The sequence below is a fragment of the Callospermophilus lateralis genome, unplaced genomic scaffold, assembly GCF_048772815.1.
Source record: "Callospermophilus lateralis isolate mCalLat2 unplaced genomic scaffold, mCalLat2.hap1 Scaffold_107, whole genome shotgun sequence".
Lineage (NCBI taxonomy): Eukaryota > Metazoa > Chordata > Mammalia > Rodentia > Sciuridae > Callospermophilus > Callospermophilus lateralis.
The window spans coordinates 4,249,792-4,277,091 of NW_027510917.1; the positions used below are offsets into that span (position 1 = coordinate 4,249,792).

The 27,300-nt window shown below is 31.1% G+C and overlaps 1 protein-coding gene across 1 annotated transcript in view; it reads left to right on the top strand.

The window, feature by feature from the left end:
• Window positions 1-27,300, top strand: part of LOC143388518 (cadherin-10-like) — a 94,226-nt gene that overhangs the window by 34,424 nt on the left and 32,502 nt on the right. The window contains 3 exon segments of the mRNA XM_077108002.1: window positions 9,631-9,752; window positions 14,658-14,766; window positions 17,575-17,826. Of these exon segments, the coding sequence (XP_076964117.1) occupies window positions 9,631-9,752; window positions 14,658-14,766; window positions 17,575-17,826 (483 nt within the window).

The following is a 27,300-nucleotide window of genomic DNA, read 5'->3' on the forward strand; positions in this document are numbered from 1 at the left end:
CTATGTTAAATAGAAGGGATGAAAGTGGGCATCCCTGTCTTGTTCCAGTTTTTAGAGGGAATGACTTCAATTTCTCTTCATTTAGAATGATATTGGCCTGGGGCTTAGCATAGATAGCCTTTAGGATATAGAGATATGTTCTTGTTATACCTAGTTTTTCCACTGTTTTGAACATAAATGTGTGCTATATTTTTTCAAATGCTTTTTCTGAGTCTATTGAGATGATCATATGATTCTTATCTTTCATTCTATTGATGTGATGAATTATATTTATTGATATTCATGTGTTGAATTAACCTTGCATTCCTGGATGAATCCTACTTGACCATCGTGCATGATCTTTTTGATATGTTTTTCAATTTGATTTGCCAGAATTTTATTTAGAATTTTTGCATCTGTATTCATTAGAGATATTGGTCTGAAGTTTTCTTTTGTTGATGTGTCTTTGCCTGGTTTTGGAATCAGAGTGATATTGGCATCATACAATGAGTTTTGAAGTGCTACCTCTTTTTCTATTTCCTGAAATGAATTGAAGAGTATTGGTATTAGTTTTTCTTTAAAGGTGTTATGTAGAACTTGGCTGTGTATCTGTCCAGTCTTGGGCTTTACTTGATTGGTAGACTTGTGATGATGTCTGCTATTTCATCACTGGAAATTGAGCTGTTTAAATTCTGTGTATCATCCTGATTCAATTTGGGCAAATTATATAACTCTAGAAATTTGTCAATGCCTTCAATATTTTCTATTTTATTGGAGTGCAAGTTTTCAAAATAATTTCTAATTGTCTTCTATATTTCTGTAGTGTCTGTTGTGATATTTTCTTTTTCATCATGTATGTTATTGATTTGGGTTTTCTCTCTTCTTCTCTTTGTTAGCATGGCTAAGGGTCTATCAGTTTTTTTTTATTTTTTCAAACAACCAACTTTTTGTTCTTGTCAATTTTTTCATTTGTTTATTTTGTTTCAATTTCATTCATTTCAGCTCTGATTTTAATTATTTCCTATCTTCTGCTGCTTTTGGTATTGATTTGTTTTTCTTTTTCTAGGGCTTTGAGATGTATGTTAAGTCATTTATTTGTTGACGTTTTCTTATTTTAAGAAACGAACTCCATGCAATGAACTTTCCTCTTAGAACTGCTTTCATAGTGTCCCAGAGATTTTGATATGTTATATCTGTGTTCTCATTCACCTCTAAAATTTTTTAAATCTTCTCCTTGGTGTCTTCTGTAGTCCACTGTTCATTCAGTAGCATGTTATTTAGTCACCAGGTGTTGGAGTGGATTTTATTTCTTATTCTATCATTGATTTCTAATTTAATTCCATTATGATCTGATGAAATGCAGGGTAGTAGCTCTACTTTTATATATTTGTTAAGAATTACTTTGTAGCATAGTATATGGTCTATTTTAGAGAATGATCCATGTGCTGCTGGGAAGAAGTGTATTCTCTCTTTGAAGGATGAAATATTCTATATATGTCAGTTAAGTCTAAGTTACTGATTGTATTATTGAGTTCCATAGTTTCTTTGTTCAGCTTTTGTTTGGAAGATCTATCTAGTGATGAAAGAGGTGTGTTAAAGTCACCCAAAATTATTGTCTCGTGGTCTAGTTGACTTTTAAACTTGAGAAAATTTTCTTTGATGAATGTAGATGCTACATTGTTTGGGGCATATATATTTATAATTGTTAATTCTTGTTGGTGTATGGTTCCTGTGAGCAGTATATAGTGTCCTTCTTTATCCTTTTTGATTGACTTTAGTTTGAAGTCTACTTTATTTGATATAAGGATGAAAACCGCTGCTTGCTTCCGCAGTCCATGTAAGTGTTATGATTTTTCCCAACCATTTAATTTCAGTCTGTGGATGTCTTTTTCTTGGAGATGAGTGTCTTGGAGGCAGCATATTGTTGGGTCTTTCTTTTTCTTTTTTTAATCCAATCTGCTAATCTATGTCTTTTGATTGGTGAGTTTAGGCCATTAACATTCAGTATTATTATTGAGACATGATTTGTATTCCCAAACATTTTTGTTTATTTTTGGTATTTAATGTGACTCGGAATCTCCTCTGATTAGATTTTCCTTTAGTGTAATCCCTCTCTCTGCTGATTTTCAACATTGTTTTTCATTTCCTTTTCTTGGAATATTTTGCTGTGGATGTTCTGTAGTTCAGGCTTTCTAGTTGTAAACTCTTTTAACTTTTAGTTTATCATGGAAGATTTTTATTTCATCATCAAATCTAAAGCTTAGTTTTGTTGGATATAAGATTCTTGGTTGGCATCCATTTTCTTTTGGAGCTTGGTATATGTTGTTCCATGATCTCCTGGCCTTGAGGCTCTGGGTTCAAAAATCTGCTGATATTTGAATTTGTCTCCCACTATGTGTGATCTGATTCCTCTCTCTTGCAGCTTTTAAGATTCTATCCTTATTCTGTATCCTAGGTATTTTCATTATAATGTATCTTGGTGTAGATTGATTGTGATTTTGTACATTTGGTGTCCTGTAAGGATCTTGTATTTGTTTTTATCAACTCACTCTTCATGCTTGGAAAATTTTCTGATATTATCTCATTGACGAGATTGTGCATTCCTTTGGTTTGAAACTCTGTGCCTTCCTCTATCCCAATAACTCTTAGATTTGGTCTTTTCATGCTGTCCCATAATTATTGGATGTTCTGTTTATGGTTTCTAACTATCTTTACTGAGTGATCAACTTTATTTTCTGGATTGTATAATTTGTCTCCATTGTCTGTATTCTTTCTTCCAAGTGATCTAGTCTGTTGGCTATGCTTTCTACTGAGTTTTTTATTTGATTTATTATATCCTTCATTTCAAGGATTTTTGACTATTTTTTTCCCAGAATCTTTCTCTTGAAGTAATCTTTTGCTACCTGTATTTGCTCTCTTATCTCATTGTTGGAGTGATCAACTTTTTTCCTGTATTTGCTCATTTAAGTTATTCTTTAATTCACAGATATTTTAACTATGAATCTTCTGAACTCCTTCTCTGACATTTCATCAACTTTGCTGTCCATTGGTTCTGTTATTATAGTGTCCTGGTTTGTTCAGGGCACTTTCCTCACTTGTTTTTTCATGTTGTCTGTGTGTTTTCCTTTCTTGCAGTGTGCATCTGAGATATTACAATTTCTTTCCTATATTCTTTTAGTACCTATGCAGATTGTCTGTACCTCACCTTGATGTTGGGCTTCCAGACCCTGCTGGTGTCCCTAAATGCATATTACTGCATCCTGGATCTGTGCAAGTTAGAGTGGTTGAATCTGGGCCTCTGGGCTTAACCTCCCTAGTAGTCTACTTGTCAGAAGGGGAGTTCCTGCGTCACAGGCTAGTCTCTGGCAGGTGTCTGGCCCCGCCTGGAAGGTGGGGGGGGGGAGTTACCAGGCCGGCTGTGAGCCTGGGTCTCTCAAAGACTGGTGTGGGTGGATCTGGGCCACTAGGCTTGGCCTGCCATGGTAGTCAGCTGGTTGGAAGGGGTGGTCCTGTGCCTGAGGCACACTAGTCTGCTGGTGGGAAGAGTCAGTCCTGAGTCAGAGGCTAGGCTCTGGTGAGTGTCTGCCTTGCAAGGGAGGCGTAGACTGGCTCCCCTGTGAGCCTGAGTTCCACACAGGCAGGTCTACGAATTATAGTTTTAGTTGAAATCTTAAATTGATTCATCAAAAACCTATTTTTTTCAGTATTTCTTTTAGATATATGCTGAGAGATGACTATAGGTATTGTAAAAGAAGCAAAATTGCATTTATGCTATCTTAGAATTTTTTACCACGTCTGAAAATTAAATTGATATTATGGCAGATTAAGAGGAGAAAGGCACACACATTTATTTAAGATTTATGTAATAAGGAGCATTCTTAAGGAAATGAGGAACCAAAAAATTTTGCAAAGCCTGAATACTTTTGAACTAAGATGAACAAAAAGAGGCAATAGTGAAAAAATAACTAAATATTTACAGAATGTTAATTTTTGTTTGTTTTTGTACAGAATTATCTCTGTTTCAATTGCCTGTCCTCCTCAATATTAAGAATGTCACTGTCTTCATAATATGTAAGAATACTTTTCATATAAGAGTTTTTTCTTCTGCTTTCAGGAAAAAAAAAGGAAAGGTTCAGAGTATCCTTCTTGTACATTCTATTTATACTATTGTATTTTATGTAATCTTATATGACAGTCCTGGGGATTGAATCCAGGGCCTTTCACATGCTAGGCAAGTGCTCTACCCCTGAGCTATATCCTCAACCTTGATTTTCTCTTTTTCTTTCTTTCTTACTTTTTTTTCTTTTTTTTTTCTTAATGTCTTTGGGTCAACGTAATCCTTATAGCAAAATGATATATTTTGTGTTAGCATATTCTGCAACTCTAAAGTATCTCTAAATCTAACATTTATTATTAACTAATAACATTCAAGTAGAATGGATACTGCAAATTTTCTCTTTTGAGGAAACAACTGAGATGTTAAATTTTTACATCAACACTATTATTGTGAATCTATGATAAACCAGGTATGGGTTATGATTCTAAGAATTTTAAATTACATTTCATCTTGCTAATATATTAAATTAGCCTCATTTAAATGAGAAGAAACTAAAACTAAAAATCTGGAGATTTTTGAAACTTTCTGAAATAATGCTAGAGGTAGTAAATTGGGACTTAAAACAGGTTATTCCAGTTCTAGCTCTAATAATTCTACACATAATTTACAAAATTTCTTCAAACTCTAAACAGAGATCAAGGATTCAAACCCCCTCTTTCTTTAGTTGCAAAATGTGTTGCCTGAACACAGGATGGCCAGCATCATTTATGGAACTCATTTTCAAGTTGAAATGACAGATGGCCTTTTCAAAAAGTATTAAGAAATTCAACAGTAGCTTCTTCAGTCTAGTGTGGGGTTCTTTAAGATGGGCGGTTCTGGTCAACAGGTGAAATCACATGTTCAGGTCTCACAAACCTGCTCCATTTCTGATTACATACTGAGACAAACATGAAGCAGTGCAGTTCAAACTGCTTTAAAAATAAATATTCATCAGGAGTTAAGTCATGGTCAGATAGCAAGCTGGTAATTTCCACATCTGAAATACTAAGCTGAATCCTCAAATAGGTATCAAGGTCAAGTTATTTGAAGTTACCATTACAGACTTTGGAAGGCAAAACATCAGGTCTGAATCACCAAGTGCCTCTGAAGAATGTAACTAGGCTAGGCAGATCATCAGCAATCATTCAAAGCTTCAAGCTAAAGTAATAGATTTAGTTTATCTTTCTAATTTGGCTCTGAAATACAGACCAACCCTAAAAAAATCCAGTTTCATCACAATGAGATATAAACAGTGGTACCTGTTAATACTAACAATTGTTGGAGTTTTCCTTTATGAAAGCTGTCACTTCTCTGTCTTCATCCTAAGAGTTGATTGTGTCCAACATGATTCTCCTCATTCCAAAAGTAAGGTTGTTTGTGCTCTGCTCATTTCAAGATACTTTCTCAAGTCCAATGAGCTTGGAATTGCACTTTCCATTTCAGATACTGTGAGAAATTTAACTTCTAAAGCTAGTTGAAGTAATTATGATTCAGTAAAAAGCTAATCCAATTACCTCTTCTAAGAACTGAACCTATTTTTTGCCACTAACTGAATTCAATCTGTGGCACAACTGTTGGAATTACCTACCTGCCAAACCAACACCAGTCAGGGTCCCATTATGCTATTCTGGGAATTAAATTAAGCAATGAGAGTGAAAGGGAAACTGCATATAGGGAATTGTTTTTACGAGACTTTAAACACTGGTTTTATGCTAAGCGTGTCACATACCTCGCCTGGAGCAGGACAGAATGACATACAAATGTACTTCTTACCAATGTGTTTCCAGGCCCTGCCTCAAACAGTTTAATTCTACATTCCAATGCAATGTATCACATCATGTGGCAAGTGCTATCTACTGCAAGTAATTATTTAGTGCATTATTCCATGGCATAATTCCCCTTTTCGTCTTTAAAAAATATTTTAAAATGCCATGCAGAGAATAAAAAAAATCTAAAATTAAGGACATAATCAGGGTCTTAATAATAAACTTGAAGTTTCGGAACACATTTATTGTAGCGGCCAAAGAGTTCCTTCAAGAAAATTTAGCTATAATCATTTCAATACACTCTGAGGACAATGGAGCTTGGTATAGGAAGAAAGGACTCCATTACATATTAGTAAAAAAAGTTGTGTCCTAAGCATGTGCAACATACAGTTCTATTTTTTGAAAATCTGGGGTATCTAGACAATAATTGAAGACTTCTATTTAGAGATTTGCAAAAGCTTTTGGAATTCTAGACATAGTCTCACCTCAGCACACACATTTTAAGATCCTTTGTTGCTGGTACATTGTGCTACTCTCCTGCTTTCCTGAAGGACTCTGAGGGAGACTCAAGTGGTAAATAAATGCCAGCAGCTCTTCTGTATGATTCTGCATTCTCAGAATGCTTGTTTGTTTATTTATACATAAGCCATGGCATTTGCCAACAAATGTGTATATATATATATATATATATATATATATATATATATATATATATATATATATACACACACACACATACATATATCACACACACACATTGCTTTTTTAATAGGTGATGCAGACCCAATGCTTTACAAAGACATTCATCCCTGTGGCTTTAGCTTTTGAAGATCCTTGGGCTATTTGGAAAGAGGCTAAAGAATCTACATATTGTGTTAGGGCAAAATCTAACAAAGCCATTTTTGAGGCTTGAAACTTTCCTTTTTCTTCTTGTTTTCTGTGACATAGCTTGTGATTGAATTGCTACCAACAAAAGTTACTTTTATGTCCCACTTTATATTGAAAATACACATTTTGTTTATGTCCACTTACTATAGCAGTAGATTAAAGAGCAAGTTCTAGAGAAATGGAAGAAGTGTGCATTTCCACTCTTCTTCATAGCAACAGGTAACTAGAGAGTCAGGGGTCCATTTTTGGTGAGTACTCTACCTCTGGGTCTTATGAATAGAATGAGACAGATAAAGGTGAAGATACAATGGTAAATATTTTTCTGTTTATTTTCCTTTTCTCTCTTCTTCTTCCCAATGGGTACCTCTTCAGACCAACGTGAATTGTGAGAAAGCTTGTTAACAGGTTTTTAATGTGTGAATGCATTACATGGAAAAAGATTGCACAAACACTTATAAAATAGCCATGAATACATGATATTGGTAATAAAGATGATGTTCATAACATTTAACATGTTTGAAGTACTAGTCATCAAACTGATGCTCTGACAAGAACTTTTCCTGATTTATCACACCTAATTTTCCAAATAACTATGTGAGATCAGAAGCCCTGTGTTTTTACACATACTGAGTAATAAGGCATTGGGCAAAGTCACAATGCATGAACATGAGTGGACTTAGATATAAAAGAAGCTCACTTTACCTCCAGGGTATGAACTCTCAGCCACCTGATGCAGGAAAAGGTGGAGGGCATGCAGCCATACATTGCAAACAGGAAATTAGAACCTGTCAACAGAATATATGTGGATTAAGAAGTCAGAGCTAAGACTTAAGAGGAGTGTCAATTGATCCATTTTAAATTCCCTCTTGGAAAGAGGAACAGAAGTTGAATATACTTCAGATAGATTTAGAATCCTATTTGCCTTCCTTTTTACTACTTCAGACTTTAAATATGCCTGCTAAGAAATCAGTTCTTACACATTATTTTTAAAAAGCTGAAATTATTATATTAATAACAATACAATTACACATAGCTGGAAGAAGAATTCTTTTCAGCAGTAATATATACTCTATTTGCATAGGACAGTATTTTTTTGTATCTGAAAATTATTTAGTTAAAATTAGGAAGTCAGATAAATTTTATAAGGGCAAATGATAATATCCATAGCACTTTTTGGTTTATATCACTTAATAAGATTGTTAAATATACTCTTTGGGCTTTTATAAAGTTAAACTTCCCTTTTATTCTTTTAAATTTAGTTTTAACTTATACATTAAAAACAAAAAATGTACATATTAGTGGGATTCCACTTACTGTTTTATATTAAAATATATATATATTCTTATACACACACATATGGCATGGTGATTAATCAGGTTAAACATAAGCTTCTCCTCAAATATTTATAATTTCTTTATGATGGAAACTCCCAAAATCCTTTCTTCTGAGTTTTAAAATATATAGCACATTGTTGTTATCTGTATTTCCCCTCCTGAGCATAAGCACACCAGAATTTCTTACTACTTTGTAACTATAACTTTGTATCCATTGATCAACCTTTTCTTATTTTTTCTCACTTCTCTACTTTTTACAGCCTCTGGTAACCAGCATTCTACTCTCAACTTTTATGCATTCCACTTTTTGAGATTTAACATATGAGTGAAATCATGAAGTACTTGTCTTTTTGTGTCTGGCTTATTTCACTTAATACAACAATCTCCAGTTACTTCCAGATTGTTGCCAAAGACAGCAATTGATTCTTTTTCAGAATCAAATAATATTCCATTGTGTATATGGACCACATTTTCTTTATCCATTAATCAGTTGACGGACACTTAGGTTGTATCCATTTCTTTACTGTTTTCAGTGGTGCTGGAAGGGATATGGAATTGCAGATGTTTCTTCAACATTTCTATCTATTTTCTAATATTGTTCCTCTACTTTGTCAAAGTTTTCAAAGAAGTTGGATTTTATCTAAAGATTGTGATATTTGTATTTAATTCTGAATAACTATAACATGATTTTAAAATGTTAAAACACTCAGATATCAATAAAACTGCTTAGAAAAATATTCAATGAAGATGATGCAATTGTGACTATTATAGGTTTGTTACTCAAGCTAAGGTAAATAAGGAACATTTTTTATTTCCTTTACAAATCAAAATATTTTAACTGTATCACTTTATTTGAAAATTTTGATGCTCTTTATTTTAGCATTTGTAGTAAAGACATCATTATTAGCTTTCCATTTGTTTGTAGAGATAATTTAGAACCAATAAATTGTCATGCAAAATCAAGTCATGGCTGTTGAAATGGTATCATTCATGACTATATAAATAAAATGTCTGAAACTTTATATCTCAGGGTAAATATTCTATCACATTGTAGAATTAGTAGCCATATATTATAATTTCCAAGAAGCAATTTGAATGTTACTAGTAGAATACATTTTAATTATCATAGTCAAAAAATAGGTTTTTAGTAGAACAAAGATTTATTGATCTTGGATAAGTAACTAATTTATTTAAAAATAGTTCTTCATCTCAAAAATATGTTAAAGATTAAATAAGTTATATGTAAAAATTATGTAATAAACATGTATTCACATCTTGTATATTTGGACAGGAAAGACACAGATATGAGCTCAATTATACTAGGTTTTACTGTTAATTTTTTTACAAAGTAAAAATAATCCCCTTGTGCTCAATATTAACAGAATTCATGACTACTTAATTAGGCCCTGCAGTAAATTATTTCATTGCATTTGCTCATTATGTTAGGAGAATGAATGAAATGTTTATTAGTATGTGAGCACTTAAATATCCATAAGATGCCTATATAAATTAAATCTGGTGCACAAACATGCATTCCTAAAAAAAATTTCTCCTTTATTTTTTCTAGACAATCCCAAAGAGACAACTGGTGTAGCTGTTTCTGTGAGAATTTTGGATGTTAATGACAATGCCCCACAATTTGCTGTGTTCTATGATACTTTTGTATGTGAAAATGCCAGACCAGGACAGGTGAGCAACTGGAAGATAGAAAACACAGGGCAGTTCTGTATTAAATGTTTTATTTTCACAAACTTGACAGGAATGAATGAAAAAGGGATAGGAACACTCACATATACTCCCTGCAATATTTTCAAAACGGTGACATGTTTTTATAATTGAGAGTATCTAAAATAGCAGTGTACCAGGTTTCTTAATTCCTTCCTAAAGTTCTGGTGTAAAAGAAAAGACATTATCATTTGCACACAAATGTATAGAAACAACTTCAGCGCCCTGCACCTGCCAGGCGAGCGCACTACCGCTTGAGCCACATCCCCAGCCCCAAAACTTCAACATTTAAAGCCCTCGAAAACATGAGCAAACTAGAATCCTCTGCTGTACCATTAGGTAAATATTGAAATTGCTAGAAAAATGGGAATGAAAGTTGGTGAAAACCCAGCAACAAATGCATGGAATCTTTGAAACATTCCATCAATATTCAGATAAATGTGCAAATACATTTTGAAGTAGGGCAGCAGAATTTGCTTATACATTGGTTTTCATCATTACACCAACATGTAAAGTGTTTAATGACTCAGTTTTAGTCCTTTAAAGCATTCTCCCTACATCAGCTTTGTTTATAATTATTTAAATCTTTTCCTCAGTGGACTCATTTTGTTGTTTAAAAAGCTCCAGAATATATGGCTGAAAAGACTGTTCTTAATTGCTTTGAGTGCTGTCTTCACAGAAGGAAGCTGCATGTTATAAATAATAATTGGGAATCCAATGTATTTTATTAGAGACAGAGAAGCCATCATGAAGCTGTATTGTGTTTTGACATCATTTGATGCTTTTATAAACATCAATGTCCTTGTTACATTTTTATGCAAATTATATTGTGGAATAACTCGAATACTTCCTTTTGAATATACTAACAGGAATTCAATAGCCTGTCTACTGTGAGAAATGGTAAAATGGCTGCAATTGGATTCCTTTTTTTTTTAACTTGAAAATATTATAGAAGTGTTTAATTGGGAATATTTAAATGACTTAGCTACTTCCAACTTCTTAACGAAACAGTGTCCACCCTAAAATACCATTCAAAATAGTCCTCTGCTTGGCAGGCTCAGCATGAGATAAGTTAAAATATTTTCTCTAAGAGATAAATTACCCATTTTGCTACTAATGCATTCATTGCTCCCTCTATGATTATTCTATTTGATTTTCAAGAGATATCTATTCAAAGCATTTCAATTATTATATAATGCAGACTTACAAATGTATTCAAAATATACAGAATAAAGAATTGTGTTTATTTTCCAGTGCCTTTTCTCTTTTTAACTATAGTTGGTTCAGTAATGCTCCAGAATTTCTGTACGTGTAAAACCTAGTTGGCATAATGAAGAAAAATAATCCAATGAAAGATGATTTTAATAAAAAGCAGTTAGCCTACCTTGACTATCCTGATAGAAAGGACATGATTAATAATTCTTGTTTAATTGACTGCATGGACAAGTCTTCCACACTAGTTATTGTTAATATGACCAGTTTGTGAAATGCCACCGTGTTCTCATTTGCTGAAAACTAGTTCTGCTTATACAAAAATGTTATAATAAATGATAGAATTCTAGGTTCTGACATCCAAGCTTGCAAACTTAAAGTGATTATTTGATAAACTTCTTCTCTGTGCCTTTTATGATAATCACTCATTAGTTTGGCCTCCCCTCCTCCTAGGAAAGGAAGATTAGGATGTCTGGGAATGCTGCAGTTATTTATTGAAATCTCAGTTCACCCAATACTCCTGCAAATTAAGTGCTCTTTAAGTAGCACTTAGAAAGCAACATGGGGAATAATTCCATTCATTTGGCGTGCAGACAAATTGATAAGTCAGAAATAAAACTAATTGCTACTCCCTCCTCCTCCTTATTTCCTGGCCTTAGCTCTTTCTTTATCTAAGCATACAAGACTTTCTTAGATAGGATGCAGTTTGCAACTGATGAAGTATTAGAAGTCAGTCCTCTCCTGCCTAACAGGGTTACTTAAATTCTCACCTTTCTACTTCAGAGAGACAGGACCTTGAAGGAAGGAACAATAGGTCTTTTACTTCCCTTCGGTTTCCCTCACTTACCTTCACTCCTGCGGTCGGTAAAATGTATTTAATAATTTTCCAAGTCTAGATGAAGAAAATACCATGTTAATCACAAAGAACCTTTCCCAAGGAATCTCTCTAGGGAGGGTTGCTGTTTATATTTACTGTTCACTAAGCACCTTATTAAAGCTAATACCACTGACAGCAAATATCAAACCAGATAGCAACCAAGACTTTATCAAACCAAAAATTGTTTCACGTAGTTTTCATAGGACAAAATTTAGTTACTTCCTAACAGCTAAAAGATTGAAGTTTTCCAGAATAAAAGAAAGTTTTTTTTTTATCAACAAAAACTCCTAGCTAAAACATTACAGCATAATAACTATTTGTTTAATTTTAAATACATTAAAATCCACTCATTATTCCACAATTGGTTGTAGTATGATCACTGAAACATTCTTAATGCTTATATCAAATGTAAAAATACAATGATAATATAAACAATTATATTATTGCCAAGAAGAAAAGCTAAGAAAGAGTTACCTATATCTCTTTTCCATAGCTCAAAATGAATATTGGATATCACCAGCTTGTGTTCATTTGTTTCCTAAGTGTGATAAATTCTTTCAATGCAATCAGATTAAAATGATTTGTCTCCAGTAGAAATAAAATATTGAGTGTTCATATAGAGAGCCAGCAGAAAACTTTTATCTACTTCTTGTTGTGAACTTCTGGTATTGATTGCAAGTCTTTATGGCACACTTACCCAAACAATAGTTTTGTGATTTTGAATGTATGATTGGAATAGAAAGTAAGGTTAAATTGAAAGGTAAATTTTCAAAATAAAGGGGTTAAACACTAAAGCCAAGTATGCCCTCCCCCTAAAAAAAAATCTTATGAAGCAGTACCTCTATTTGTAACAGAGAAGTCTTAGAGTCATAAAATTTATTTTAAAATGATAGGGATTCTGCAAAATGTGATTCTGTTTTTTGTAACTTTAATATGAATTGGAATTACTCCTTTCATAACAAAGTATATCAATTAACCACTGACATTTAAATCAATGAATCGACTTTTTTATTAAAATATCATTGAGCATTTTATATAAAACTTTATCGTTTACATATATATAAAGATGTGGATATATGAATACAGAATATATATTATACAGATATATATTATACAGAATATACAGATATATGAATACAGAAATGTATTATTGTATTATTTTGAGGATAAAAATGAACTGCAATTGTTATTTGTAATAACAGTTACAATCATATGTTTATTTTGAGACGTTGTAGTTTTTATTCTAAAGAAATTAGCTCTTTCTTGTGTTTATAGGTATATTCATATAGAAATCTTTGTGACTAGGAATTTGAACTACTCTACTGTCTTTCAGGATATGTTACTTCATTTATTTCTCTTCAATATACTCTTATGAATCAAAATTTTAAAAATAAATCTTTTAAGTATATTTGATAGATACAAATCAGTTAAGAAATTCTTTGGTAAATGAATTAATAATTCCTGAGTAGTTTAAATACCTTTTTTATGTTTTTATCTTTAACTCCTATACCATTTTTATATTTTATATGTCTGGCTTCTACTTAATCTTATTATAAATAAGATTTAGTCAAATATATTTTTAAATTGTTTTAAACTAAGTTAGTTTTAAATAATTTTTGATGCTTATTTCTAGATAAAAACATATTTTTGCACGTCTTAATTAAATTCTTGTGTCATTTTTGATAAATGAGTAAAATTATAATTTTAAAAGTTAATACTTGAAATTTTTCACATTTCTGTTGGTGTAGCAAACTTTGAAAGAAAATAAGAATGGTTATAATGATCTCTTCATTTATTTCTTGTTTTGTTTAATGTTTTAAACTTGAAATCCCTAATTAAATCAAGAAAACCTCAGCAACAAATATTTCCACCAACTATCCACACAAAGTTAAATTGAACTGATGCATTAAAAAGCATATTCCCTTTAATTAAGCATATTTGATGATTTTTACAGGCATAAATAGACATCAATATGCATAAAAAGCAACTTTTGAAGCCCTGATAATAATTTAAATATTTTTTAAAAACAAAAAAATTATTTCATATGTAACTTAAAGAATAAAGAAATCATATACCGACCCAAATACATAACTGTTACATATATTATATATTTATATAGTATCAATCATATACTGTATCAAAAACAATGATATGATTATGTATAAACCGTTAAATTTTCCACTGTTATCAGACAGTTTTTTATTAACTCTTGTATTTAAACCAATTACCATTTCCCTATATAATACATATCTTGAATTTAAAAATATATACTTGTATTTAAAGTGCAAATGAAGCAAACTATTGCTATTACAGTAGAAAATAATATATAAATGTTTCTTTATAAAATTTATATTCAACATTATGTATGAAGTATCTATTTTATTTTATTATGTTTCACCTAACTTTGGGGAGGAGCAAAGCAATATTTTTATTTCCACAATTTTTCCTACATCAGATCAACTCTTCCCAATCAATGTTTAGATTTATGTGAAATAACATACTGGTTCTACATTTAAATATAGAAACCCTCAAAAAATATAATATCTTACAATTTACCATTTTGAAGGAAAAGACAATATTTATGAGAGAGAAATAAGTGGGACTGAGTGGTAGAAGAGAAATATCATTAAAAAGAAAATGATCATTAGGATTTATTCACCATGAACAAAATAAATTCTTTTAAATTCTTCTATAAAGCAAAATTTTTTAAATTATGTATTACAAAAGCAGATTATACATGTATATGTTTGATGACTATATAATATTTCTCTCTCCTACAGCTAATACAGACTATAAGTGCAGTAGACAAAGATGACCCTTTAGGTGGTGAGAAATTTTTCTTCAGTTTAGCTGCTGTCAATCCAAACTTCACAGTACAGTATAATGAAGGTAAGTTTTAGAATTTGTTCATTATGATATAACATGACATAAACTGGAAATTTCTTCTAAAGTAACTATTATAATATACATGATCTGTCAATTTATTGATCTGCATTATGAAATTTTGTTTTTGTCTGATAGTTAATGATATTTTATGATAATGTCTTGTTTGAAAATGTTAGCTCTGTTTCATTTAATAAACTATATGAGAGAAGTGTCTGTGTAGATATGAACAATGAAATTGATATTGAAATGATTAGAAAGGCTAGAAATAATCACTTTGCCTAAGAAAAGGTATAGAAAATATGAATGGAGAAATAAGTAACTCAGTGAAAGTGTTATGCAAACTCTGATGAGATTGAATAGCAGCAGGTTTATTGAAGCCAAGTAGGCATAAAGGAAGAATAAGAATGTGATGTAGCCTCACTAGCCCCTTAGAAAATATGGTGCAAAGGCATTGCAAGATATGCTGTTGTCCTTATAGTATACAAATTTTATTTTTCAGAAATTAATTTTTCTCATAGTCTCATAAAAATAAAACACATTTTACAGAATAGTTATGATTGTTTAAAAGTTGAACAGCTCTGTTCCCTGATAAATATGTCATTGGAGTCATTCTAGTTAAACAAAATTATGTTGTCAGATCTCTACTCGACTTATTGTATGTTATGTTCAGCTAACTATGCAAGCTTCTGTTTGCAAAAAGACATGAGTTTTTTTCTGATAGAATCTTAGCAAAAACCAACTGAAAGGGGAGTATCTATTGTAAACATATGTTTTTTATTAAATATGAATTTATTAAAATGCTCATGTTTTCTATCACTCCAAACACCTAAAGTTATCAAGTTGAAAAAAATTAACATGAAGGTGGCAGTAAAAATGCAGAATGAATATTTAATTTCTAAACATGAATTGTAGACATTCATATGAAATATGAATTAGAGATTAAGTCTGAATTAGAGATAAACAACATCCTACTTTTTAATTTGCTGAACCTGGCAACAGATGCATTGAGTTTTGTTGTTGTTGTTGTTATACATGACAGTAATCAAACATTGAATTTAGACTGGAGCTGTCCCTAGTACTGAATTTACAGTATTGAATTGACAGTACCTGCTTCTAGTTGTATTTTAATTTTCTCCCTGCTCCAGTGAAATTGAGCACTGGTTATTAAAAAGTGATATAGACATGAAATAGTATTGTCTTAGCATGGCATTTCAAAGTTATTGGGGAAATCACTCAAGACCAGCCTTAATTAATTTTTGACAAATATTACCAAGAGTTCTTTAATCTATATATGGTACTCAAAGCAGGAAATAAGCCCACAGAATATAAACCAGAATATTTAACCTAATCATATAAAATTAATGATGCTGTGATACTGGGTGAAGTTTTTTTTTAAAAATTGAAATAGCATATATACTACCTTAGTGTTAATTTTCTAGCCTTGTATTAATTAATATTTGCCTTAAACTCCCTTATTTCTAGGTTATTCCTGTTTAAAATTAATTTTGTTTATTCTATCATAGGTCAAAAATTATATCATGAATTTCTAAATATTCCATAAAATAATTTGAAATGAGTCAGACTTTATTTGGTCCCTCAACCTGTCAAAACTATTACAAAACTAAGGTTCAAACATTTGTTAAAAAAATTAAAAATTAGACAAGCAAGATTCTAAAAGTACCATATATATATATGCTCATATTTTCTTAGGATATTTCAGGGGAAAAAATAGTTATTGAAAGATAAATTTTAAAATTTGTTTATGTGCATGTTATTTTGTTAGTCTGCTTTCCCAGCTTATGTAGTTAACTGGTATCATTAATCCAACTCATAATTAAGGAATAAATTATTTTGTATTCAAACACTGTACCTGCAACAGATTACCTCTATTTTTTTCTCTCCTGTTTGTTTGATTTAGCAGCTCACTGACTCCCTCCCTATATTGGCATTTTAAACAACTCTGCAGGGCTGACTAAACAAAACTAACTTCTCTGGGCAAATAACCGGGATAGAAACTATCATACCAATTATTTTTTAAATACTACTTGTTTGGGGATAGAAGTCTTTTTTCATTTTAACCCAACAAATTCCATGTGAGAATACTAGGTCAATTAACATGTAAAGAAAAAGTCAGTAGTATAATATGCTAGGTAGTGGGATATTTGTCTTTATTAAATCTTTACTTCAGTCTGGAACTTTATTAGGCACTTCTAAGAGTTAGCCCAGGCTTTCTGTTATTACTTTCAGTTAAATACATCCTTTAAGTTATGTGTTTGTTTGAATGAGTGGAAATCAATGCTCAGAAATGTTAAATAATTTGCATGCTGCTGGGTATATATTAAGATTCTTCATGGATTTTGACTATTTTATTGCTTGAAACAATGTAACAATGCTTACAATGTATCCAATCCTATTTTCTTCATGAATATTGGATTGACATATGCTGTGTGTGTGTAAATGAATAAATGAAAGAAAATAATATTTTCTTTTGGTCTACAAAGCAGATTTTCAGAAAACAGTAAAAAAAACCTTCTCATCTATGTAAACTTGATATTTACTTATACAAACTCACCATTTTGAAAATACTATGGGATAATTTTTGAAGTTAGTACTCAATCCATAATGTTAGATTCTTTGAACTATCTTGTTTGTCTTGTTTAATGGCATTGTACATATGTAATAGAAAACTTTATAATGTTTTATATTTTTTATGAAGAGAGTTTTATTTATATATACAATCCTGGTTATCACCATGAGTTATCAGTTTACTATATGAAACAAACATTTGTAATGTTTTAAAATTTATTTTAGATAACACTGCCAGAATTTTAACTCGAAAAAATGGCTTCAATAGACATGAAATAAGTACCTATCTCTTGCCTGTGGTGATCTCAGACAATGATTACCCAATTCAGAGCAGCACAGGCACGCTGACCATCAGAGTATGTGCCTGTGACAGCCAAGGCAACATGCAGTCCTGCAATGCTGAAGCCCCGCTCCTCCCTGCTGGTCTCAGCACTGGGGCCTTGTTCGCCATTCTCCTCTGCATCATTATTATGCTGGGTAAGAAACTTTATAGAAAATTGAATCATGTTCTAGGACACTTACTGTTGTATGATTTTAAACAAGGAATATTGCTATCAGAATAGTCCCTTGCCCAAACTTACACAAAAGTTTTAGGATATCCAGCCAGAATATAGAAGCAATGAGACTTTTCATCATTCAGATGTGAATCAAAATGTAAAAAAGCAGCTTTCATACTGTCATTACAATATATGAAATAAGTAATGAGAAAGCAAGAAGGGTTGAGGGCAGAATGGCTGTGTTAGATTTTAGAAAGTTGAGAGGTAAGTGATTGCAATTCTTGAAAAAAACATCAATGATTGGTACCTCCAATTAGTTTATAGCTGGCCCATCACTGCTCTCCTGAGCCCTGTAGTAACTCTATGGCGTTGTTTCATTTTGGATGATCTGCCAAACTCTACTTCAGGAGGAGGGTAGAAGCTGGAAGAGTATGATAAGATTTTAACCTCAACTCTAAAAGTTAGATATCAGCAAATCTCAGTAAGGGTAAAACAACATTGATAAGGTTTAAGATACATTCTGTTAGAAACACAATTCACAAATTTGATCTAGTATAGGACTTCTCACCAGCATAACTATACTCACTATCAATTTTTCATACTTACATTAAAGTTAATTTAATAATTAAGCCTTCATTTCAAATTCTAAAATAATCTTTACAATAATTTATTTTAACAATTTTTACTGTTATAAAAAGACAGCACCTTTTTATGTGAAGTTAGGACCAATAACAAAGACATTGCCAAAGGTAAATTATACATATGAAATAAATCACTAAATTAATGGAATGATCAATTCTACATAACTTTCTTTCTTTCCTTTTTTAGTTTTGTTTTTTACTGGCAATTGATGCCAGGAGTTTTCTAACAATGAGATCCATCCCCCGCATCCCCCGCTTCTCCCCACCCTCCCAGACAGGTTCTCACTAAGTCTCGAGTCTCTTACTGGGTTTATTGGTGTGTACCACCACATTAGACTTTACATTCAATTTACATGTTGTTTAGGAAATGAAAATGTGCACCTTTAAAAATATGTATTATTGACTGGAATGGTGGTGCATTCCTATAATTCCAACAATTAAGAAGGTTGAGCATAAAATCACAATTCCAGGACAGTCTAAGCAATTTAAGGAGAAGCTTGGCATCTTAGTGAAAGCCTGTCTCAAAATAGAAAAGGAAAAGGATTGGGGATTTATCTCAGTGATAAAAAAGATCCTTAGGTCCAATCCCCAATGCCAAAATAATAATAATAATAATAATAATAATAATAATAATAATAATAATAATGTCTTTTTAAAATATATTTAGTTATGAGGTATTTTCATATATAACAAAAATAATAAATGATTTCACTTAACAGAATATGGGAGAATTGATAAAAGTTTATTTTTATAATTTGACTTTTCTGTATTACTAAACATATTAAGAGAAGTCAAGAAACAGACTTTATACTAATTAAATCAAAAAGTTCAAATATGAATAATCTATTTATTTGAGGACTTTATAATTTATATCTAAATTATATTCAGTCATTCTGCTGAAGTATGTATTAAATATAAAATCTCCAATAAGAATAACATCAAGAGTAGCAAGCTTTTATTAAGTTGATTTGGTCAAACAGTGTAAACAATAATATAATGAAAAACACTTTTATCTTTCATTTGATGAAACAATGTATGCAGTACGTATGGTTATCTTCACTTTATACACAATAAAGATGAATGTTCAAAATATTTAAAGCATTCTCTAAGGCCATCAATTTGTGAGAGGTTGAACCAAAGCACCTTGCTTCTTGGTGATTGTGTGTACAATTTTCCAGTGAAATTTGGAGTTTTTGTCCATGTTTTTTTTTTCCTCATAATGGCTGGGTTGAGACCTCACTGTCTTATGTGTTCACTGAAAAAATGTTAAAACTCTCCCTTTATTTGATTTACTTGTCTCTAAAATAATGATTCTTGATTTTATAACCTAGAGTAAATTGCTTTTTAACTGCTTTTGAGTTAAGAATGAGATTAAATTTACTCTCCAGATGCATTAATTCTTTCCTGTAGGATGTCTCATGGAATATATGCGACATTTTATTTAATCACTTCCAAGAGCCAAAGCTATGGAAATTCAGTGTTGTCCATCTTAGTAAAAAAAAATAAAATAAAAAAAAAATTCAAAAACATGAACAGGATAGCTCTCCCTTAAGCAACCTCAGAAATGAGCCGCTTCTGTTAGATACATGTTCTGCCCTTGCAAATGAAGTTTTTGAAAAGGTGCAGACAAATTTTAAGATATGTCCTGTTCTGTACATTAAATTTAAAAAGAAAAAATGTACATGTGGTGTTAGTAGGTGTGATATGCAACCTGGTATACAAACATTTGTGCAATTTCATTTCATCAAATTCTATCTGCTAATGTTTTATATTTATATTTTTGTTTTTATTTTTAAAAAAATAAACCAGTTTTTACAACTACTTTGTCTCCAGCTTCCCCCCTGCCAGGAAGAAAACAAGTTCTCCATGAACTAAATATCTTGTTAGAAAATTATATTAAATACAGGTAAGAAGACAAAGTCACTTTAATATTGAAAAAGGTAACCAATTTAATATAACTTAGTCAAGACTTATCCTTCCTAGTGAGTCTTGTTGTGTTATAATATGTGAAAAAAAATCTTAATATTAAAATTTTAATTTATATATCATTTAAATGTACCATTCAAACAACTTTAAAATATTGTCATCCTTGTACTAAAGACACCAAGCAATGCAATAATTTCATTTTGTTCATATTTCCTGAAATAATTGAGAAAGGAATAAAACATTTTTCTCATTTTTGTATGACATCTATGCTATTGAGGTTTATAGGCAATAATAGTTCAGACAGATCTCAGACTGAAATCATGTTTTAATGGAAAATATATTTACCTCCCATGGTGACTTTGAAAATGGATAGTAATGACAGTAATAATGCTGAATGTTCCATTAAGATACATTGTTGCAATTATGTCAACTTTCCAAAAATGCATTACACATTTATGTGTAACAAAGTCTGTTTTTCTGTCAATGAATGATTCAATAGCAAAGAAAAGGGAGGGAGGATTTTTTAGTTAAATACACTGGCAGTTAGTGCCAGTCCAAATTTCTGAGAATCATGGAGTTTAGCTGCCACTAACTGATTCTTTGTTTCTCAAACTCCACAACATAATTTATTTATAAGTGGAATACTTTATTGGGTCTAAGAAAAGTTATGTGCCCTGTTGAGTATACTGTAAACAATACCAAAGATTTGTGTGTTAATTAGTGAAAATGCTATGGTTTTGGAGTAAGTCAAGGTATGATATTGACATGTCCTTAGTGCAGAATTAGTTATTTCACTCTTTTTGAACACTAATGTTTTCTAACTCCCAGGTTGCCCCACATCACTCTGACCACAGATACTTAGGTTTGCATAGTAATAATGAAAGATAATAAAAAGATAATGAAAGATAAACAAGCCAGGTGGTCTAATTAAAATTACAGCCACATTTAAGACCAAATACACATCACACTGTATAATAAGATCTAATTTGGCACACTCCCTCAAGTTCAAGAGCCCATTAATAATATACTGAAGTCTGGCTACCAAAAATATAAAGTTTAAGAAACAACAACAACAACAAAAAATGTTTTATATGTTGAACTGAAAGGAAGAAAAATTCTCCAAAACCCCTAGAAAAAGAGTTCATTAAAAATAAAATTGGGGCTGGGGATATGGCACGGTGGTAGAGCACTTGCCTAGCATACATGAGGCACTGGGTTCCACCCTCAGCACCAGATAAAAAATAAAATAAAACAAAATAAAAGTATTATGTTCACTAACAACTAAAAATATATATTTTAAAAAGAATACTTCATAATAAGGTACTTGCACTACTTGTAAAGCAGTAAAATATTAGAGGTGGATCCATTTTTAAAAATTTGGTTAACAATGGAAAAGATAATAGGATATGTATCTTATGAGCATTTTATATTATGGTTCAAAATATAATTTTGTTTAAACATTAGTTTTAATGTTTCCAGCATTAGTTGTTTTTATTAATATTAGATGTTGGTAATTGACATTCTTAATTAAAGGATTTAATTATCTATGCTCAAATAATTTAAAAGCGACATTAACTTGTTGTCATTTATTTTGACATACATTTTTTTTAAGAATTCAAGGATTGTGACAATGATCCAAACCAATTTTCCAAAAATACTCTCCGAACTAATATTTGTTGGCAATGAAGGTGGTATGGTAAAGGTGTGAGATTTCTTGGTAACCCTGAAATTCAAAATGTATGCCTATATTAACCTGTTTAATTTTTCGTAATTGTTCTTCTAGAATTAGTGTTCTTCTAGAATTATTTGTTCTTCTTGAATTATTTACTACCAAAGGAACACACAAGGTATAGCTTATTCTATGTCCAAATTTTGTTTTGTGTAGGGATTAAGGCAACTGTCTTCAGTATCACAGACTATTGATTTCATGGAACCAATGTAGGATACTTATTTATTTATCCATGTATATGCTCATTTGTCAAATAATTATTGAGCATCTATTAAAATCAACAAATATTTTAACTCCTAGATATGTAAAAACAACTCATATAAACATTCTTCTACAAATGAAAATATGGTAAAATTGTTATTGAAAAACTCTGATTTTATGACAAAACACCTAGATTTTCCTATAATCAAAATTTCTAAACACATAATAATAAATCATTCGTTTCTTTTTCATGATTAAATATTCAGATAAGTAAAAAAATATTGGCTTATAAATCTTTTGATCATTAGTAATGATAACTGAGTTCTCATTTTTTTTACTTTCAACAAATTACCAAAGACTTATATATAATTTTATATTCAGTCTTAGATTGAGTTATCTCTTTCTCTCTATATATATACAGATATATCTATTTGCTATATATTCTAAAATAAAATAATTTTAGATTTAGGATTGAGGATTAAGGATGTCTTCTTATCTAGTTCAGGTATCAATGTATGTACTTAACTGTCTATAATTTATATCAATAGTGTATTCATAGATATGTACATACAAACTATGAAAACAATAAAATTAATTCCATAAAATGTTCAATGATTTCATTCACATTTTGAAGTTTACAAATACATATAGACAAACACATAAACTCAGATATTTATTAAATAATTTTCACTAGACATATTTATAAGAAAATGAATCACTTCTCATTTATTACAGGTCTTTTGATCCAATGAATACATAAAGGGATGGAAGGATAGACTGATGCCTGAAATCATTCAGAACTCCTTTATTAATCATGATCAACACTTACCTCTGAAGTTTATTTGAAGAATAAAATCATACAAAGCTAATAAATTTTCAAAACGTTTTGATAGAACAAATGGCTGAATTGTGGACCTTGCCTCTAGGCAAGTAAGTATAACCAATGTTACATATGTTCAACAATAACAAAACAATATGCAGAATGACAAGTAAGAAATAAAATGAATAAATGTGTGGCGAGGACCTCTAATATAAGGGTGCTATCTGTCTTCCCCTCAATGGTTCTCTCAGTAGATAGTGCTGAGTATGTAGCACATGATAGTTATTCACTAAATATATATCTAGTCACTATCAAAGCATCTCATCCATTATGGTTATTCAAGGTAGAATTGGGGCCTTATTTATTAATCCAATCAACTTCCTTACATGTGTCAATGATTCTTTTACTGGAGACTCTTAAAATGTAAATGGACTTTATTTAGTCTGTTACCTTTTTTTTCAATTTTCCTAAGCACTAAGCAGCACTCTTGTTAGTTTTTGCCACACACTTAAAAGAGTTTAATCATTACAATAGGTTATATAGTGTTAATATATCCATATTATCCCTTTTAAATAAATTAATAGATTGGCTAAGTACTGCTATGCCCTCCTTTCAGTCGGGACTTGAAATTGTACACTTCGACAATTGCCAAGGTAACACATGCCAAATTTCTTTCCTTCCTCCAAATATAGTTTTGCCTAGTAATCCATCCAGTCTTGTAAAAAAAGAAATCATTGATTGTTCTGAAGAAATTTTTTTTAAAAAATGTTTGTATTGTTCTGTTTCTCAAGATTTCACTGAAGCCTCCTTACCTATACATTTAATTCTGAATTCCTATAAAAGATTAATAAATTTGCCCAACTGAAACACTTTTGTTTTTAACAAACAGTTTGAACTCAACTTAAAATTACCTGTGGGTTTTTTCCTCGTTGCTATGTTTATAAACATCATTTTAATGCTCAAGATTACCTAGTTTACAAGCCTAAAATTTTTTGGAAACTTCGAATACTATTACTACTTATTAGTAGCATCAATTACTTCACATACTCAGAGATGAGCCATCTAATTCCCACCAAATCCATATCGAACCTTCTCTACCTGCTGTCTGCTTCACCTGTGATTGGCAATGTTGTTTTTCCAGTGAAATGCTCAATCAAGTTATTGGAGTAATTCTCCATCCTACCTATTCTTACAAATCTCATATTCATGTGGTTGGATTTGTTTTATTTTTAAAATACACTGTTAATAGTTCAGATATGTGGTGGCACCCAAAGTTCATGTGTAAGACAATGTGAAATTATTAGATTTCAGAGGTTGAATGATTGTATTATGACAGGCATGATTTAAACAGTGGGTTAATCCAGTTATATGGATTAACTGGATGGTAACTATAGACTGGTAGGGTGTGGTCAGAAGGTTGTGCCCTTGGAGTATATATTTTGTCCTTGGTGAAGGAAGCTCAGCACTCTCTCTGCTTCCTGGTTGCCATGTTCTGAGCTGCTTTCCTTTGCTTGCCCTTCTGCTGTGATGTTCTGCCTCACTTCCTTGGGCATATGGACTGAACCTCTGAAACTGTGGCCCAACTTTTCCTCCCCTGCATTGTACTTGTCAGAATTTTTGGTCACATTGACAGTAAAACTGATTAGAATATGTAAAGAATCTTGCAACTTCCTGGTGTGAGGCAACAACTTCCTTGTCTGATATTCAAATCAAATATCTTGCTAGGTGGACTCTCATTTCATTTTGATGCAGGTACACACTACTGTCAGAAATGAGGTCAGAAGACTTTTTTACAGTGAATTTACTCAGTGGCTGTTGCTTTCTCATAAACTCTTTTAGTCAAAGTTGAGTACAAAATTCTAACAATGGCCTCAATTCTTCCCTGTGACTCTTTTTCTTTTTTTTCTTTTTTTCCTCACATTTGCTCCACTCCAGCAGCTCTATTATTATTTCCTACCTCTGTGTGTTTACAGTGACAGCTTCTTCTTCCTCCTTTCATTTCCTTGCCTTTTTTAAGTTCTTGATCAAAAAGTTTGATCATTGTACTGTCATGTGTAACTAATAATAATAATAAAAATGTTTGTTTCCAATTGAGGTCACCTGATCCAGTTTATTTCAAATTAAATGTATAGTATTTCCCCAGCCTGTCTCAACCATGTATTTGTTTTCTTCCTAACACTTCAACATTCTTAACATTTTAATGAATTATTGTATACTATGATATTTTCTGTCTCTCCCAAACAGAATGGTAAAATTCATGATAGCATGGTTGTCTAACTTTTCTTCATTATTATGTCCCACTTACATCTGACTAGGTGCTCAATAAACATATTTTGGACAAATTAAAACATATTTACTATTAGATTCATTACCCATTTTATTTAATTTCACTCATTCATTTACTATATTTATTTTTAAATATGTGCATATATGTATTATGTGCTTATAATATTTTGATCCTCAGGTAGTGAACTGCTAAAAGTTGTAGGAAGTGTTTTAAGGATTTCTTTGTTTATTTTTTGGCAACAATTTTTCTCCTAGAATCCAGCTGTGCTGGATCACCATTGAATAATATTCAGGAAATAAGAATTTTGATTAATTAGTTTAGGAAGTTATAAATAAATATTTAAGGGCATTAAAATCTGAGAAAGGCAAAATACTATTTTCACTGAAATTTTATTACAAATAGGTTTGGGATATTTGTGAAAAGCCACTGACTATGGTAATAGGAATCAAAATAAGCTAAAATATGTGTTAGCAATTAGAGAATGATAGTATTTTCAGATTCTGTTCTGATAAGTTTGAGTCTGGGTCACAGTTTGTGGGAACTTCATAGTCTAATACTGTGGAAAGACTGAGTTGAAGGGGGAACTATTCCTTACAGAAAGTTTTGAAAAAGACTATAATGCCATGATGTTAGATCACAAGAAAAACTTTTCTAGAAAAAGCTTCACTATTTGAGATTATTTTCTTTTTGTATTGTTTTTTTTTTTTGCTTATTATTTCCAGGTCATAAGGGTTAAATTTGCATTTTTAATAAGTTTCACTTTTTGATATTATCAAGATATACCAAGTATTAATATCCAATGACAGTTCTCAAACTCATGATCCACAAACTTTGGAGACTAACTTCATGAATCTACAGCAAAACCAAGGAAGTGAGGTGAGATAATTGATAAGAATGAGCATGAAGCCAAAAGACATGGTGTTGATTTAAAAATAAAGTAAAATGAAAGAATATATTTTAAATTCCAGCTCCTATAAAGTAAGTAAAATTTTATGTAAATTAGGTAAATTCTGAAATATTGCATTTATTTTATACTTTTCAGACTCTTTTTATGCATATTACAATTTGCACATGGGCCTCCTGAAAAATCTCATTAATTCTTTAAGTCTTAATATATAGTACTTACCTCCTTGCCATATTTTCTACTTATTTACAGATTTTGTTACTGATAAATGAAACAAAGATGGAAAACATTACTTTTCACAAATATAAGAAATAATAATAACAATGACAACAACAACAAATAGTAAAAGGGGCAAACAAAAATCATTCATACCATCATATTTTTCCATTCATTATAAAGAGAACCAATCTAAAGCATCCATGAGTTAATTCAATGGATAGTTTTTAATTAAAGGATTTATATAGGAAAGGATTAAAGATTAACAAGAGCACAAAAGAAGTGGTAGACCATTTGTGAAAATTTTTCCAGCTGTGGAATTTTCCTCAATTTGAAACATGACATTTACAACTCCACAGGAAGGATAACACAGCTACTTCATTCCCAAATTTATCTGAGCAAACCTCCCACACAATGTAAAATAATTAGAAACAGACCTAAGACTCTTGCTATGTTATATTCTTTGTCTCTATTTTACAATCAAAAGGATTTTAAATGAGTTTTGTTCACAATATGTACAATCTGTGCCACTGTTACAATTTGCCTTTATTTTGATAAATAATGATTCATTTTAAATGAATTTCTCCTTAGTGATTTTGTTAACATCAGTGCATCTTAAAAAAACAAAAACAAACAAACAAACAAAAGCCAAAGTCAATGATTGTTTCTACTTTTGGAATGTTCTACTTTTCTTTTAGAAAAGTAAGATTTTAGCACAGTAAATTCATGA